The sequence below is a fragment of the Vigna angularis genome, chromosome 4 (assembly GCF_016808095.1).
Source record: "Vigna angularis cultivar LongXiaoDou No.4 chromosome 4, ASM1680809v1, whole genome shotgun sequence".
Classification (NCBI taxonomy): Eukaryota; Viridiplantae; Streptophyta; class Magnoliopsida; order Fabales; family Fabaceae; genus Vigna; species Vigna angularis.
Genome location: NC_068973.1, coordinates 15,199,614 through 15,217,675, shown reverse-complemented (window position 1 = coordinate 15,217,675; position 18,062 = coordinate 15,199,614). Strand labels below are relative to the sequence as shown.

The following is an 18,062-nucleotide window of genomic DNA, read 5'->3' as shown; positions in this document are numbered from 1 at the left end:
TTCTCCTTGTCAGAGTAAAGGTTAGATTATAAAAATAATAAATTATTGAACATAAATATTTATTGATTTTACCTGTGGGAGGCACAATAGGTTCCTGTACTAGAGATGGCTGCGGGCGCATCCCATAACTCTCAAATTGCTACTGGAACTAGCGCATAACTCTTTCAGTCACTTCTGTAGTGACTTCATCATACAATTCTATCCTAAGCTCCGCTCTAAGCTCCGTCCTAAGCTCTGCCCTAAGCTTCTTTGAGATCTCTTGTGTCACCCTTTGTTCTTGTTCTTCGCTGTATGCATATGAAGTCTGACGCGAAGAACTCCCAAAATAATCTTGAATGCCTACTCCAGTACCAGCAACACGCATACGTCCAGGGTGCTTACGTCGTCCAATTGCAGTGGTAAGAATATCCTGGCGACCCTTTGGAGTGAATTGACCTTGGGAGCTCCACTCAACCAAGGAGTCCTATAACATAAAAAAGCACCATTATTCCTTAAAAAGTTCAATGTAGTATGTATAATGAAACTATTATTGTTTTAGGAATAGTGATAACTTACAATTCTTTCAAATATTTGTCGTGTAGTCTTAGAAGAGTAGTCCCCTGATGATCTTAAACGAGCCAACTTCCACTTCTCAAGCCGAGAAGGTGGAGAAGGAGGCTGGGGGCTACCACCCTCAGATGATGGTCTACCTTTTGCCTTTTGCTTGAAGATTTTCTCTTCAAGATTCCTATACCCACCACGAGATAATAAGTGGGGGTTCTTATTTTGAGCACTTATTCCTTGTGCTTTGTTTCTTGTTGCCTGTCACATATATTAAATTAATTAGCTCATATGATATATATTTTTTAATGAGGAATTGAATAATATCAACTATACTAACCTTCCATTCCTCTGATGTCCGCCTCTATACAAAGAGGTGCCAAGTCTCCCCATCAATGGCCTTATATTTTTTACATGGAGACTCATTTTTTTTTGCCTCCAAATATATATCTCGAGGTCAACTTAGTCTTAAAACCCCAGAATTTCTCAGCAATAGATGATAAACACTTATTTTTAAGTGTTGTGACATTTGGAATGTCAAATGTCATCTGCAATAAACATAATAAAGCTGTATCAGTACAAATTTATCAATATAAACAAAGGATATTAATTAACTTACCAGTAGATCGTTCTATATAATGTTCCAATCAACCTCGAACGCACGTTCAAAAGATGGAGTAAGAATATTAATCCTATCACGGGCCAGTACTCTAAGGTATGATCTGAAGGCATTTACATTTGGGCCAGATGCCACACCTGTGATCACATTAACATCCACAAGTGTCCTTTCACCACTATTTATTCTAACCATCAATTGTTTCAACCTGGTGGCTCCTCTAGTAGGTTTGGATGAGGGAGCCTCATTCCTTGATGAATATGGGTGGTCAGCCATATATTTGTCAAAATAAATAACAACATGAAATATTAATAAAAGACTTATGCAATATCATATAATTTAACAAAACATGTAATAAGGGTCATATGAAATATTAATAAAAGACTTATGTAATATTAATAAAAAACTTATACACAAATTTGAAATTCATAAATAAATAAATGGATTGGTCATATGTATATCCCCTCATCATGATCTGACCGAATTGCATGCACATTGTCAAGTAAAGGGTGGTCATCCAGATTTGTCGTTGTTTCAATGAATGGTTGTCAGCAATATGAATATTAATCAGATTGTCTTCGTTAACTTCAATTTGTTTTTTTCCTTGAAGAGCGACATACCAATGATCAGACGCAGGATCTTTGACATAAAAAACCTGATATGCTTGATGTACCATGATAAACGGTTCGTATCGATAACCCACCTTTCGAAAATAAACTAGTGTCATACTCGATTCATCTATTTTCACACTACTCTTATTGTCAAACCACTTACATTTGAACAATGGCACAAAAAACTTAGTATTTGCACCACTCTTGGTACTTAGCAACAATGTCGAGATTTCCTTGAGTATTCGCACCACTCTTGGTACTCAGCCATCCTGCCAAGAATTCCTTGAGTATTCGCACCACTCCTAATACTCAGCAACCCTACCGAGATTTCCTTGAGTATTTGCATCACTCCTGGTACTTAACAACATTGCCGAGATTTCCTTGAGTATTCACACCACTCTTGGTATCCCTAGGCAACCTATTATCTACGATACTGCCTAGTTGAGTTTTACCCACTCCTGGTTGTGTAGTATTCTCCACCACTTTTGGTATCCCTGATCAGCAAATAACCTCTAGTTACCCTAAATCATTTGAATATTCGCACTACTCCTAGTACTAGACGATCTCGCCTAGATTTCCCTAACCATTCAAAGTTAAGTTGTAAGTGTTTTGATTTTCTCCAGAATTGCAATCATAGATTTCTTATAAGTCGCTCAGACCATAACTTGCACACAGAGGATATGCTACAATACAATACAGTCTAAACACTCATAGGTGTTTCTGTCATATGTATTTTTCTCACCTTTACATAAGTAAGCATTTAATACAATGAAGTACTAGAGGGATGCTTTACTTCACTCATTCTCTCTTTCTCTTGTTACAAGCAAAAGTAAAATATTACAATAAAGCTTGAGAGATCTTCTTCTATAATCCACCCTTTCACTTTATTCTCTTTATTCAAGTGGATGTTTTGATGAAGCTTGAGAGTATTTTTCTTTTTTTCTTGGGGTCTTCTCTTTTTCCCTTTTCTTGATAGGAGGAATTTAGCATTGATAGCTTAAAGAGATTTCATTTCTCAATGAATGATGAGATATCTTTATATCTTCATATTTTCTCTCATCTTCATCATCTTCTTTTTCTTTCTTATAGTCTTCTATTTGTACACCTTGATGATATAGTCGTTGTGACTATGTTTGTCTTGAGATTTGATAATGTGGCTGTTTTAACGAAGCTTGTCTTGAGATTTGTTTTCTTCTGGCTATTGTTTTTTAGAACTTTTATCAAAAGTAGTTTTGACTTATCTTTTTGGCACAACTTTTGGTAACCTGATCAACATTCCTCTGTCTTTTTCTTAACGTTCATTTTGGTGCTTGTGAACATTTGTAGCAATTGATCTGCTCAAGATAGAGATGTGTATAGTAAGTATGTTTATTTCTTTTATTTTGATCTTTTTAAATGTTTTAATAATTTTTTCAGGTTTCTACGTTTTTTGATGTTTTTGTGATTACGAGATTAGTTGGTATGTTTAGGTTGTAAGAGGCTTGTTGGTTGATGGTTTACTTATTGATTTCGTGATTTATTTTGACATAGGTATTATGTCACGAAATCTAGAGGAAGAGGATTTCGTGAATGTCTTTCCTTTTACCTACTACTTATGTGATGGGGTTTTGGTGTACTGGCAATTCATCAGATATCATTATTGTTGTTTTTGAACGTTGAGTATTTAATGTCATTAAATGCTTTATCAGAACAACATAATACTTTTTGATTTTCTAGCGTTAGGTAGCATTTTGCAATTAAGCTCTTTTCTAAAGATACCATGCGTTGTATAGAGACTTCATTGCTGGACGAAATATAGTTTAAGTTGATGGTGTCGTTTAGTCAGGTAAACACTTGTTTTTGGTTTTGTCTCTTTTTAAGCATATATCGTTTAGCTTGTTCAAGCTTTCTTTTTATTTAATGATTAAAGTCTTTTAACGTGTTTTTTCAGAGACGTCGTCTCAATTGTTTGTTTTTTAGAGTCATGTTGAATATCACTTTCAGGTATAATAAGCAATGTAACACCCAATTTCTGAGATGTCACGGGATACAAATTTTTTTGAAACAAAACATTTCCATAAAACAGATAATGAAACTTTATTATCAGTAAAATCTATATCTAAGAATGACTTTTTATCAAGAAAAAGTAACTTAGTTAATAATGGTTTGGATTAAGTCGTTCATCAGATGAAAATTTATTCTTTGTAGAAAGAAGATGTTCAAATCTGACCTGGTGAGACATCATCTTTCCACTAATGAATAAAAGCTTCTTTAAGAATAATATTTTGTTTACCTTATGATTTTGTAAATACCTGGATATTATTTTTATATGTATCTTTTGTATCTTGCTCTTGTTATTTTTAGCTAGGATTTTACTTCACATAGAAAAAATTTATGATATAGTTTGTTTAGTATAACGTTAATTAATCCGTATCTATATGGCAAATATGCAGGGTTAGTATTCAAATTCAACATCTACTTTTAAGAACTTTTATGATTTTACACATAATGCCAAATTGATTGCCAGATTCATTGCCATTGCATGGAAGCATTGCCAGATCTTTTTAAAGCCGTCTGCATAATGCAGATACTCATGCATGGAGACAGACAAAAATGTTAATTGAGATTCCTATTATTACTATGTCTCGGTAGCATCATCGGTTGATTTTTTTTAATTTTTAGGTATTAAGATCAAAGACATGCATTAAAAAGAAGATACATCAGAGGGCAGAGGCAGGCAATGACAACTTTTAAAGAAAATTTCTGATTTATGAAAAACAAATTCATTGAAAACAGTTATTTCCTCCGAGGCTTTTTGAAACTTCCTAGGCAAAATGAGTGAATCTTCCTACACCTCCCTCACCTCACCCTGCACCCCCAAATTTACCTGTTTGTACTTCATTTAATAAAAAGTCAAAACAGTAATTAATGAATTTAATTTTTTTAACCCCCAACCATTTTCCTAACTCCCAACCACAAATACTTTATACTTTTATATTATTTTGATACCTAGTATAAAAAAAATCTTTTTAACTAGTATAAAAAAATCATTTTACATTAGTATCTACTGGTTCACATTAGTATCTACTACATTAGTATCTACTGCTTATAGTGTCAATAAACCATTTTACATTAGTATCTACTAGTATAAAAAAATCATTTTACATTAGTATCTACTAGTATAAAAAAATCATTCTACATTAGTATCTACTAATATAAAAAAATCATTCTACATTAGTATCTACTGGGTATAGTGGAAATGAAAAAACATTTAAAAAAAAAATAAACAATTGAAAAAAAAATATCATAACCAATATATATATGGCAACAAGACAAACAGAGATTTCAACCAGACATTCAAATCAAAGCCAAGCCTATTCTGGAGATCACATATATTATTATGAATAGATAGATATTTAATTAAAAAACTAAGTCTCGAAACCCCTCGCCGCAGATCGAAGTCCGACGCTCCTTGCCGCAGACCAAAGTCCGGCGCTCCTTGCCGCAGATCGAAGTCTGGCGCTCCTTGCCGCAGATCGAAGTCCGGCCTCTGTTCTCCTTGCCGCAGATCGAAGTTCGGCTTCTCCTTGCCGCAGATCGAAGTCCGGTGTGCCCCGGTTATATGTGTGCCGCAGATCGAACTGCGGTTTGTGCTTATGATGGACAAATTTATGAGCACCAAAATATGATGTCACAAACTTGTTTTTCAATCGGCAAGTATGACCGAATCGTTCAAGTAATAAACTTGGTAAGACCAAGTATCGTTCTTCCCAAAGGACTCACGGCCTAGTTTAGTTATGTGATTTCTTGATTAGCTAAGACTTAAAGACGAAATATTTGGAGTTTAATATGCAAGGCAGAAAATAAACATGTATGCATGAAGTTTTGATCAATGGCTAAAACAAAAGACACACACTTTCAATGGAATATATTAATGAATATGTTGTTGGGGGTCAATTTCATCTTATCCACTCTCATATATTTTAGGAATTCAACATTCAAATCATCATTGTTAATGCCACTCTCTAAAGTACCTTTCTAGAAGGCTTCTCCCCAATCACAAGTTCATACAATTCATAGCATTCCTAATGATCAGTTCATAAGTGCAGGAGCTTAACGACAACCAATATCATATTGGGAGAAATTCCCCGAATCTAGACTTCCCCGTACGTTCCCGTATCGACAAAACCAATAATCATGCATCGAATGAGTTAAACAATGCAAGCATTAAGCAAAGAGGAAAAACCCTAACTAATGATGAAAGAAAGCATAAATCTTAATTAAAAGATGTAACAAACAGATTCCATATATGAGAGCTTCATAAGATTACATTGATTCCCCAACAAACATACAGAGTTTAGTTCACCATATTCATGGTGAACCTAGATGAACAATAATGAAAGAATGAAAGAGATAGAAAAACCCGAGAAATAGAAGAGGAGAGTCGTCACCATCTCCCAATCTACCCCCAAGGGGTGAAAAGTGTGTTTCTACTTCCTCCCAGCCAAAGATACAAGCCCTAGGACGTGCAAGTCCTTAAATAAGGCATAAAAATAACATAAAACAAGTCCAAGCCCATAAAAACAAAAGAAAACCGGTCCAAGCCCACTTAGAATGGCGCTTAGCGGTATTTTACCGCTGAGCGGTAATACCGCATGATCCATTTTGCCCCCAGCTGCTGTTTTTGCCCCTCAGCGGTGATTTTTGCACCTGAAAAGTGCCGCTCAGCGGTATTTTATCGCTCAACGCCACTCGGTCACACGTTTTCTGCGTTCTGGTTGGTTTTTCAGCATTCTGGTTGACTGGTTGACTTTTCTGGTTGACTGGTTGACTTTTCTGGTTGACTGGTTGACTTTTCTGGTTTCTGGTTGACTTTTCAGCACTCCAATCATTCGGTATTTCAATTCTTCTTTCAAATCATTCAATTAGCCTACAAAATCAAGGGAATCTTGCATAAAACCATTAAATTCACTTTCAACTCTCTTATTCTCAAAACTAAAGCAAAAATATGATTTCAAGCTAGTTTCTAAGTCTTAAAGGTTGCTTTTGGTATCAAATTTAAGCATAAAAATAACGGTTTTTCAACCGTTATCACAACCCCAAACTTAAAACTTTGCTTGTCCTCAAGCAAACAAGATGTAACTCAATCTTCCATCAATCCATATAATGGTTCACCACATTCAAAAATCCTTCTTTCAAGACAATTAAATACTCAATTTAGCTCATCATCAAGACTTCAATCAAGATGTGCACATGCTTTTAGTGATCACTCAAACACATACTATCCAACAAATGCTATTTTCATGAATGATCAATTAACTAAGAAAAGATGTTCTTATGTGTTCATGGAATGTATCCTCACTAGATAAAGTGTTTCACTCAAACACACAAGTGTATAGGAGATATTCACTCATTCACTCTACTATTACAATATCAGATGAATCAACTTTGCCTTTCATTTAACCACAATCAAAAACACTTATCAGCAAGCATCATCACAAGGACTTTTCTATGGCTTATAACGTGGCTGGGCTAACAAGAAAATTGGTTTTTCTAGATCACAAAACCCTTGAGTTAAGAGAAACATATAAACATAATCATTCTTATTTATTCCCAACTTTCTTTTGCATTGAGCTTTGCTTTTTCTTTTCTTTTCTTTCTCTTTTTCTTTTTCTTTTCACATACTTAATTCTTAGCTCTTAGCTCAATGCTTTCAATTTCCCTTTCTATTTTCCAACAACCCCAAACTTGAACATTTGTTAATACCACAAAATATTTTCTACTTAACTCAACGTAAAGCTTTTCAACAAGGGTTTTCAAATCATGTTCAAAGCTAGAGGTTCAAAGGATATAACACAGTGTTCTCTTTTAGTGGGCTCAATTTATGAATTTGGCTAATAGAAGGGTTATCAACAAATGGCCTTGATCATATGATGCAAACAAGCAAGTAATTCAATCATAGAAAACCTGGGCAAAGTCATTCATGCTTTCACAGTAATAGTATTCAACAATAATTACTCTGGAGCTCAAAACCTCACATATAAGCTCATTCACATTCCACATATAACATCCTGCTTATAATCATAATCACAATCATAAACCCTTGCATTTGTTCACAATGCTTGTGAACCACCTGTATAAGCATATAATGTGCACATTCTCAACATCAATCAATATCAAAGCATCATCAGGCATTACTTATCAAACAACAATCATAAGCAAACCATCATAACAGACAAAATTTCCAATTGAGTACATCAAACCCTATTCTACAAACATAAGTGATTGATAAAACAAATCCTACTCTAGTGCTTTGAAAAACTCAGCCCCATCAATGATGCTCTCTCCCAACCCTAAACTTAGATGGAAAACTAGTGAGCAAGTGAGTGAAAGGAAGATTTTCTCAAGAGGGGTGAGGAAAAAGTTGTAGAAAACCTTGGAAAAGTATGTAGGAGTGTGTGCATAGAAGAATCTAAAAAAGAGAGGCCAAGGCGCAGCTTAGGGTATAAAAATACCCCAAATGGGCTCAGGTTCCGCTGAGGGGCAACCCAAGCCCCTTCTGCGATACTACCGCTCAGCGGTAGTTTGCCGCTCAGCGGCACTTGCGGGAAGTGCTCTCCTTCTTAGCTTGACCTAGATGCATCCTAAACATACCCCTTATTGGCTCCCTGCAATAAAATTCTCAAATCACTCATGCACAAGCCTATTATGCAACTAAAGCAGGATCAAAACAAAAATTATACAGAAAAATTAATCAACTGGGTTGCCTCCCAGGTAGCGCTTGTTTAACGTCACGAGCCTGACCCAAAATCCTCCAGCACCCTTCAGTAGATGCAAATCTTTCTTACCAACACCCATCAGTAGGTGTATACAAACATAGTATCCTTCAGTAGATACTCTTCCGCCTAACATCCATCAGTAGATGTAAACCCTGCAACACACTTATAACAAAAACAAAAATACCCAAAAGTTCAAAATTACATCACCAAACCAAAAATTAAAAGTTCTTAAATCACTAGGTTGCCTCCCAGCAAGCGCTCTTTTAACGTCACTAGCTTGACCCAATAAAGCTCATGTTCCATCTTCTTTTTCTTCTTTCTACTGAACTTCTTCAGAAATTTGATCAAACCAGGAACCTGTTGCAGTGTCTCAATCATAGGAACTTTAATCTCCAATTTCTTGAAGATTTCCATAAAGCGCTCAAATCCCTTCTTCCTATGATACTTCTTTGGATGGGGACGAGGTTTTTCATATGATTCTTTCTTTTTTTTCTCTCGTCCTCTTTCTCTTTTCTCTCACTTTCTTTTTTTCTTTTCTTTTTCTACTCACCTTCTCAATCTTCACACAAATTTTCTCTTCTTCTTTCTCTTCTCTCTCTTTTCCCTCTTCTTTTTCCAACTCAACTTTTTCAACATTTACACTCACTAGCTCTTGACACTCTTCCCTGGGGTTAACCTCAGTATTAGCCTCAAAATCCGTGTCAGGCCTTTCTTCCAACTGCTTGGTAATCTGCCCCATTTGAATAGTCAAGTTCTTAATAGCAGCTTCAGTGCTCTTTTGAGAAGATTCAGTTTTCTGCATAAATTGATTAAGAGTTTCTTCCATCTTTACGAACCTTTCATTAAATGCAGAAAACTGTTGCCATAAAGTTGGTTGTTGCTGTTGCTTGTTGAATTGCCCATTTTGTCCAGCCTGCCCATTCTGCCCTTGACCAATGCTTGGGTGTGGTTTCAACCCTTGATTGAAGTTCCCTTGTCGGTACGGAAACTGGTTGGCCATTAAGTTCACATCTTCCAAAGCTTCTGCTGGAAAGGCACACTGACCATTTATATGGTCACCTCCACAAAATTCACACAACTGTGATTGAACCTGTGCAACAGTCTTTAACTCTTTTGGCAGTTGTTCAAGTATCTTTGTGAGATTCTCCAATTGTTGAGTTATTAACTTGTTCTGAGCTATCAAGGCATAATTGGATTGCAACTGTAGAACTCCTTTTTGTTGAATAGGAGCTCCTCTTTCATTGTTCCACTTATTGTCATTAGTAGTCATGTTTTCAATTATTTCTGTGGCTTCCTCTGGAGTCTTCCATTTGATATTGCCTCCAGCTGAGGCGTTAAGCATCATCATGGTTTGTGAACCAAGACCTCCAAGGAAGATTAGGACTACTTCTCCTTCGTTAAATCCATGCGTGGGAGTCTTTCGTAATAGGCTTTTGTACCTGTCCCATGCGTGACCTAGTGTTTCCTCCATGCCTTGTCTAAATGAAGAGATCTCTTGCTTCTCTTTGTTGATTTTAAAGCTTTGTTGCTGCCATTGTTGTTGTGGTTGGTTCTCAAATTGTCCGGCAGCTTGCCAAAATTGGCTTTGATCCATGCTTGAGTGAGGTTCCCACCATTGGTTGAGATTACTTTGGTAGAATTGAGTGCCCATATAGTTAAATTCTTGACCAAATTGCATCCTGCAAACATTAGGCACAAAACTCTAGGAAATATTTGTTAGCACAAAAAGATAGAGAAAAAATCAGAGGATATAATTGAAAAGATAAGAAGATAGGAAACAGAAAATAAAATAAAATAAAAACAGAAAAAATAAAATAAAATAAAAACAGAAAAATAAAATAAAATAAAAACAGAAAAATAAAATAAAATAAAAATAGAAAAATAAAATAAAATAAAATAAAATAAAATAAAAACAGAAAAAATAAAAACAGAAATTCAAATTTAAAGTCAAAGATAATCAATAATCACACAAATTAACCAGTTAAACCACGAGTCCCCGGCAACGGCGCCAAAAACTTGATGGACAAATTTATGAGCACCAAAATATGATGTCACAAACTTGTTTTTCAATCGGCAAGTATGACCGAATCGTTCAAGTAATAAACTTGGTAAGACCAAGTATCGTTCTTCCCAAAGGACTCACGGCCTAGTTTAGTTATGTGATTTCTTGATTAGCTAAGACTTAAAGACGAAATATTTGGAGTTTAATATGCAAGGCAGAAAATAAACATGTATGCATGAAGTTTTGATCAATGGCTAAAACAAAAGACACACACTTTCAATGGAATATATTAATGAATATGTTGTTGGGGGTCAATTTCATCTTATCCACTCTCATATATTTTAGGAATTCAACATTCAAATCATCATTGTTAATGCCACTCTCTAAAGTACCTTTCTAGAAGGCTTCTCCCCAATCACAAGTTCATACAATTCCTAGCATTCCTAATGATCAGTTCATAAGTGCAGGAGCTTAACGACAACCAATATCATATTGGGAGAAATTCCCCGAATCTAGACTTCCCCGTACGTTCCCGTATCGACAAAACCAATAATCATGCATCGAATGAGTTAAACAATGCAAGCATTAAGCAAAGAGGAAAAACCCTAACTAATGATGAAAGAAAGCATAAATCTTAATTAAAAGATGTAACAAACAGATTCCATATATGAGAGCTTCATAAGATTACATTGATTCCCCAACAAACATACAGAGTTTAGTTCACCATATTCATGGTGAACCTAGATGAACAATAATGAAAGAATGAAAGAGATAGAAAAACCCGAGAAATAGAAGAGGAGAGCCGTCACCATCTCCCAATCTACCCCCAAGGGGTGAAAAGTGTGTTTCTACTTCCTCCCAGCCAAAGATACAAACCCTAGGACGTGCAAGTCCTTAAATAGGGCATAAAAATAACATAAAACAAGTCCAAGCCCATAAAAACAAAAGAAAACCGGTCCAAGCCCACTTAGAATGGCGCTTAGCGGTATTTTACCGCTGAGCGGTAATACCGCATGATCCATTTTGCCCCCAGCTGCTGTTTTTGCCCCTCAGCGGTGATTTTTGCACCTGAAAAGTGCCGCTCAGCGGTATTTTACCGCTCAGCGCCACTCGGTCACACGTTTTCTGCGTTCTGGTTGGTTTTTCAGCATTCTGGTTGACTGGTTGACTTTTCTGGTTGACTGGTTGACTTTTCTGGTTGACTGGTTGACTTTCTGGTTGACTGGTTGACTTTTCTGGTTTCTGGTTGACTTTTCAGCACTCCAATCATTCGGTATTTCAATTCTTCTTTCAATTCATTCAATTAGCCTACAAAATCAAGGGAATCTTTCATAAAACCATTAAATTCACTTTCAACTCTCTTATTCTCAAAACTAAAGCAAAAATGTGATTTCAAGCTAGTTTCTAAGTCTTAAAGGTTGCTTTTGGTATCAAATTTAAGCATAAAAATAACGGTTTTTCAACCGTTATCAGCTTACCGCGAACTGCGTTTATTCTGATCCTTTTCTCCAGCGAGCTCTCTGAACACGACCCACGCAGCACATAACAACAAACAAATATATTACAGATTACAGGAAGATGGTACTAACCTGGACGTCAGCTCAGATCTGTGAGGAAAACAAACGAGGAACGCGAGCAAAGCACCGTGGGATGGCAGAGACAAAGGACGGAGAGAAAAAGAGGGAGGAAGGAGGGGGTGTAGGTGTAGGGTTTCACTGCTGTGTGAGATGCGGCAGGGAGTGAGATGCAGAGGGAAGAAGAAGAGGAGTTAAAGTTTTAGGGTTTAAAGTTTTACTAAACTTTTTAACCACAATATTTTTCTCTCTCTTCGTTGACTGATAAGGGCACACTTTGGAATTATAATTTTTTTGGAGGTGCAGGACGAGGGTGGTGAGGTGCAGGGAGAATGACTCAGGCAAAATAGTTATTTCACTTTTCAAGATTCACGACTTTCAATAGACCCGAATTATTGTGCACCAATGGAATTTCATTTAGCGAAATTGTATCTTGCTTTTTCAATATTTGTTTGGTAGAATTTAGCTTTTTGGGAGTGGAATTTTAGCAAGTTTTTTAGTTTTCTTCTTTTATATATATATATATGAACCTACCTTCCTTCCTTAGGCCAAATTGAGAAGAGACATGACGAAGGAATTGAGCGACACAACCGAGGTGAGTGTTGGGTTGGAAGCCCTGTGGCAAGCCTTCTCAAAGGATTTGGCAGTAACGGTTGTAAAAGTTATTCCAAATATAGTGAAAGATGCGACCGTGGTGGAAGGTGATGGTGGCGTAGGCACAGTCTTTCTCTTCAAATTTTTCTCCGGTGAGGATTTTCTTTCAAGCTTTTCTTGTAATCATTCGAATTTCATGGTTGATTTAATGATGGAAGTGAAACATTTTGTGGAATTCTCAGGTGTGAGCCCAGTGAGTTACCAGAAGGAGAAGATCACAGAGCTTGATGAGATTTCTCATGAAATTGGGCTGCAAGTGGTTGAGGGAGGGTTTCTGGAGAAAGGCTTTTCATACTTTAAGACAAGTTTTCAACTATCTGCAGTGGCAGAGGAAAAGACTTTGGTGAAGGTGAAGATCTCTTTTGACTCTGAGTCTGAGATCGCAGAAAATGTTCAACCTGTGAAGTCACTAGAGTCTGTTTTATCCTTTGTGCGATGCCTGGAAACATATCTGTCGAATGATGCTTGAATTGTAGATGCCTGAAAACATACCAGGATCCTTATGTTATGCCTTTTAATGTTTGAATAATGTGTTTAACCAAAATAAACTTATGTTTGAATAATGTTTAAAGAAATGTGCCAGTGAGGTCATTCTTTTCCTTCTTATTCATGCTCTAATTGTTGCCTTTTTACTTTTCAGAAAATTTCTGATTTATGAAAAGAAATTTCATTATAAAATAGTTATTTCCTCCAAAGCTTTTTGAAACTTTCTAGGCAAAATAGTTATTTCACTTTTCAGGATTCACGACTTTCAATAGACCTGAGTTATTGTGCACTAATGGAATTTGATTTTAGAGGCGAAATTGTCTCTTGCTTTTTCAATATTTGTTTGGTAATTTAAATTTTTGGGAATGGAGTTTTAGCTAGTTTTTTAGTTTTTTCTTTCATTTAAAAAGTTGGAGTGATTAATTATTTGTTTTCAAATTGAATTTCGAGGTCGAATTTGGAAAACAGTTTTGTGATTTTTTCAACACTAGTCTTATTATATGCAACTTAAATATTTTACTTTTAATATTGAATTAATCTACCTGTCGTATTATATGCAACTTACATATTGTACTTTAATATTGAATTACTCGACCACTGAAATTTTTATTTTCTTAGATTATCCATTTCACTGTGGAAAAATATTATACTCTAGAAATTACACCTTTTTACATAATTCTTTTATCAATTTATATAAAAATATATATTTAAATACAGTAAGGAATTAAACAAATTAAAATAATTATTATATTTATATATTAAATCATTCTTGAAACTTAATTTATAAACATTAATAATTTAATTTACAATAAAATTATATATTTATATCTTTAAAAAAAATATAATACAAAAACTTAAATTTTTAAATTATTTTTCTATTTTAAATTATAATTTTAAAAAATAGCTAACATATTAGTCTATCGCGTCCTATTCTAAATAATACACTTAATTGAATGGTCGTCCATTTGCCATCCAATATTAAGAGTAATTTATATATTCAAAGTTACTTTTGGGAGTTCCTCTTCTTCCTTTTATTTCAATCTCTTCTTTTTCTCTCTTTTCTTTCTCATTCCTTTCTTTTATCTTTTTTCTCTTCATATTCTCCTTGATAGCGTTGTCAAGGTGTAGAATTCAGCAAATCCTTCGTGAAATCTGGATCAGCGGAAGTAGTTGGAAATTGGCAGCGAAGAAGGTGTAGATCGGTGGCTGTTTGGAGTGGGTGAAGTGCTTTAAGTGAAGTGGCTATAGCTTAGACAACCATCCATCAAGGAAGGAAGCTATAGAGGTGAATGGGGAAGCAAGGGAATGACTCTTGGTTGCAAAGCACATGGTTGGAAATTGCATCAGTAGAAATTCTCAAATATTCCAAAAGTGATTTAGAAGTGAAGCTAAGGTGAATTTATAGGAGATTCACCTAGACTTATATGGTATTGATGAAAGCTATAATATGTGGATCTTAATCCACATGGCAAAGCATGGAAAATGTGCCATATTGTAGAAGATGCACGAAATACATGTGCCGAAAAGTAAAAAGCAAACACATTGTTGCTCAACGGCAAGGGTTGGGCGTTGAGCGCCAACCACTTTATTCCTCTTTGCTTGGACTTCTTCTATCCTTCCCTTTGTGCTAGTTTGGGCCATTCTGGATCATCTAATTGGGCTCCTGGCTACCACTTAAAGCAAGCAAAGAGCACTTGTAACAATGTCTTTGGACATCTTTCCTCATGTGAGGCCAAAAGAATTTTTCCTTTAACATGTCAAGAGTCTTTTCTACCCCAAAGTGACCCATTAATCCACCCTCATGCATTTCCTTGACAAGAAGCTTTCTATGGGATCCTTGAGGTATACAAATTTTGCCTTCTTTGAAAAGATACCCCTCTCTTACATAGAAACCTCCTTGAGCCTTGTTGAGGCATTCCTCATAAATTTTGAAAAACTCAAGATCTTGAGCATACAATTCAATTATGTTATTAAAGCCAAGAATTTGAGCTCCTAATGTGGCCAAAAGATTATTTCTTCTTGATAAAGCATATGCCACAATATTGGATTTTCCTTTCTTGTATTTCATAACATAAGAGAATTGTTCAATGAATTCTAACCATTTGGCATGCCTCTTTTGTAACTTGTGTTGGCTCTTCAAATATTTTAGTGATTCATGATCACTATGAATGATGAACTCCTTGGAAACAAGATAATGTTCCCAAGTTTGAAGAGCCCTTATAAGAGCATAAAGCTCTTTGTCATAGGTGGGGTAATTACAAGTGGCCCCATGAAGTTTTTCACTGAAGTAAGCAATGGGGTGACCTTCTTGTAATAACACAACACCTATGCCAAGACCAGAAGCATAACATTCTAGCTCAAATGCTTTTTGTTGTTTTTCTCCCTTGGAATGTAACATCCTTTTTCACCAACTCATTGAGAGGTGATGCAAGACTAGAGAAGTTAAGTACAAACCTTTTATAAAAGCTTGCCAAACCATGGAACCTCCTTACTTATCCTACATTCTTTGGTGATGGCCAATCTTGTATGGCCTTTATTTTCTCAAGGTCAACATGGACCCCATTTTTATTGACTACACAACCTAGAAAGATGACACTATCAACACAAAAGGTGCATTTGTCAATATTTGCAAACAATTGATTGGTTCTAAGAATTGTTAAGACAACTCTCAAATATTTTTCATGGTTTTACAAATTTTGACTATACACCAGAATGTCATCAAAATAAAATTCTACAAACTTCCCAATGCAATCCCTTAAGACATGGTTCATAGGTTTCATGAATGTGCTTGGAGCATTAGTAAGGCCAAAAGGCATCACTAGCCACTCATACAGTCCAAACTTAGTCTTAAAAGCAGTTTTCCACTCATCACCTTCTTTGATTTTGATTTGGTGATATCCGCTTTTGAGATCTATTTTAGAAAATATTTGGGCTCCATGCAATTCATCTAACATATCATTAAGCCTAGGGATAGGATGTCTGTATTTTATTGTGATGTTGTTGATAACCCTACAATCACAACACATGCGTCATTTCCCATCTTTCTTAGGCACCAACAACACAGGTACAACACAAGGGCTTAAGCTCTTTTGAACCCAACCCTTATCCAACAAGTCTTGGACTTGTGACTCAATCTCTTTTGTCACTTGGGGGTTAGTCCTATAGGCAAGCCTATTAGGAAGAGTTGCCCCAGGTACAAAGTCAATTTGATGCTCTATTCCCCTTAATGGTGGAAGCCCAACTGGAATTTCTTGGGGAAATATATAATCAAATTCCTTTAACATTTTTTGGATTGAAAGAGAAAGAGTAGAAGTCTTAGACTCACTAGATGTGCATGTGAGTGTTCCTTGACATAAGAGGAGGTATGAAGGTTGCTCAACATGAATTCCAAAATTTTTTATTCAAAAGGACTTCATGTTGAGTGACCTTGTGGGAGGGAACACTATTCTCCCATACCTTGTTTTCATCCCTAAGGACTATTATTTTCTCTTTTGTTTTGACGTTTTTTTTTCTTCTTTTTCTTGCTCCCTATTGAGTTTCATTTGTGCTTGATCTTTGGCAACTTGGGTAGGTGATAAGGGATGAAGCACAAATTTCTTCTAAGCTTTGTGCACAATTATGGTATTGGTGAGACCATGGTGGGTACTATTATGATCAAATTGTCATGACTCCCTAATAGCACATGACAAGCTTCCATGGGAACTATATAACAAATAACATCATCTGTGAAGTTTCCTATAGAAATTGTCAGTTTAACTTGATTCTTTACTGTTATATCCCCATCTTCATTTAGTCAATGAAGTTTGTAAGGTTTTGGATGGGGTATCATAGCAAGATTCAGTTTTTCAACCAGCCTTGTGCTACAAAAATTGCAACAAGATCCACTATCAATAATGAGAGAACAATATTTTTCTTGAACTTTACATCTTGTGTGAAAGATGTTCTCTCTTTGTGATAAGTGTTCTAGGCTTGGTTGACGTTTAAGCACCCTTCTCACCATGAGAAGTTGACAATCATTAGCAAACACTTCCTCTTCTTGGTCACTCTCACTCTCACTAGTGGGTGACTCACTTTCACTGCTATAAATGTCATTACCTCTTAAAATGATTGTTCTTTTGGTAGGACATTGAGCAGCTATATGACCCCTACCCAAACATTTAAAACACTTGATCTCACTAGTCCGAGTGTGTGAAGAGGATTCTTGTTTGGGTTTTTCAACTATCTTGGCTAGAGGTTTGAGGGGCTCCTTTTCTTTAACAATTTTTTGTTCAAAAGGGGATTGAAATCGTTTAGCAGAAGCTTTTCTCAAATTTTGTTGTTCTACCTTTATACACATTTGAACAAGATCATTCAAATCTCTATAAGGTAGGAGTTCAACCCTATCTCTGATATCAAGATTCAGCCCACTCAAAAATCTAGCCAAGGTAGTCTCTTCTCCCTCTGTTATTCCTGCCCTATCATGTATAACTCCATATTTTGTCTGTACTGTTCAATAGACAGACTTTTGTTACAATCTTTGGAGCTTATCCATGAGTTCTCTTTTGTAATAGGAGGGCATGTGTCTTCTCCTAAGGGCATTTGTATGCTCATTCCAATATTTTATTAGAGGGAGTCGTTGTCTTAGTCTCTCTTGGACTAGGGCAGTCCACCAATACATTGCATACCCTTGAAAACTTAGGGTAGCAAGTGAGACTTTTCTTTCTTCTCCCACTTGATGGCCAACAAAGATTTGCTCTACCTTCATCTCCCAATCTAGGTAAACCTCAACATTATCTTTTCCATGAAAGTGAGGTAATACCACATTAACTTCCCTAGGGGGAG

The 18,062-nt window shown here is 35.8% G+C and overlaps 1 protein-coding gene across 1 annotated transcript; it reads left to right on the top strand.

The window, feature by feature from the left end:
- Nucleotides 1-12,563: 12,563 nt before the first annotated feature.
- Nucleotides 12,564-13,361, top strand: LOC108331171 (phytohormone-binding protein). Its single transcript, XM_017565813.2, has 2 exons — nt 12,564-12,847; nt 12,938-13,361. Exons 1-2 carry the CDS (start codon nt 12,667-12,669, stop codon nt 13,222-13,224), a joined length of 468 nt encoding a protein of 155 aa, XP_017421302.1. The 5' UTR covers nt 12,564-12,666; the 3' UTR covers nt 13,225-13,361.
- The last annotated feature ends 4,701 nt before the right edge of the window (nt 13,362-18,062 follow it).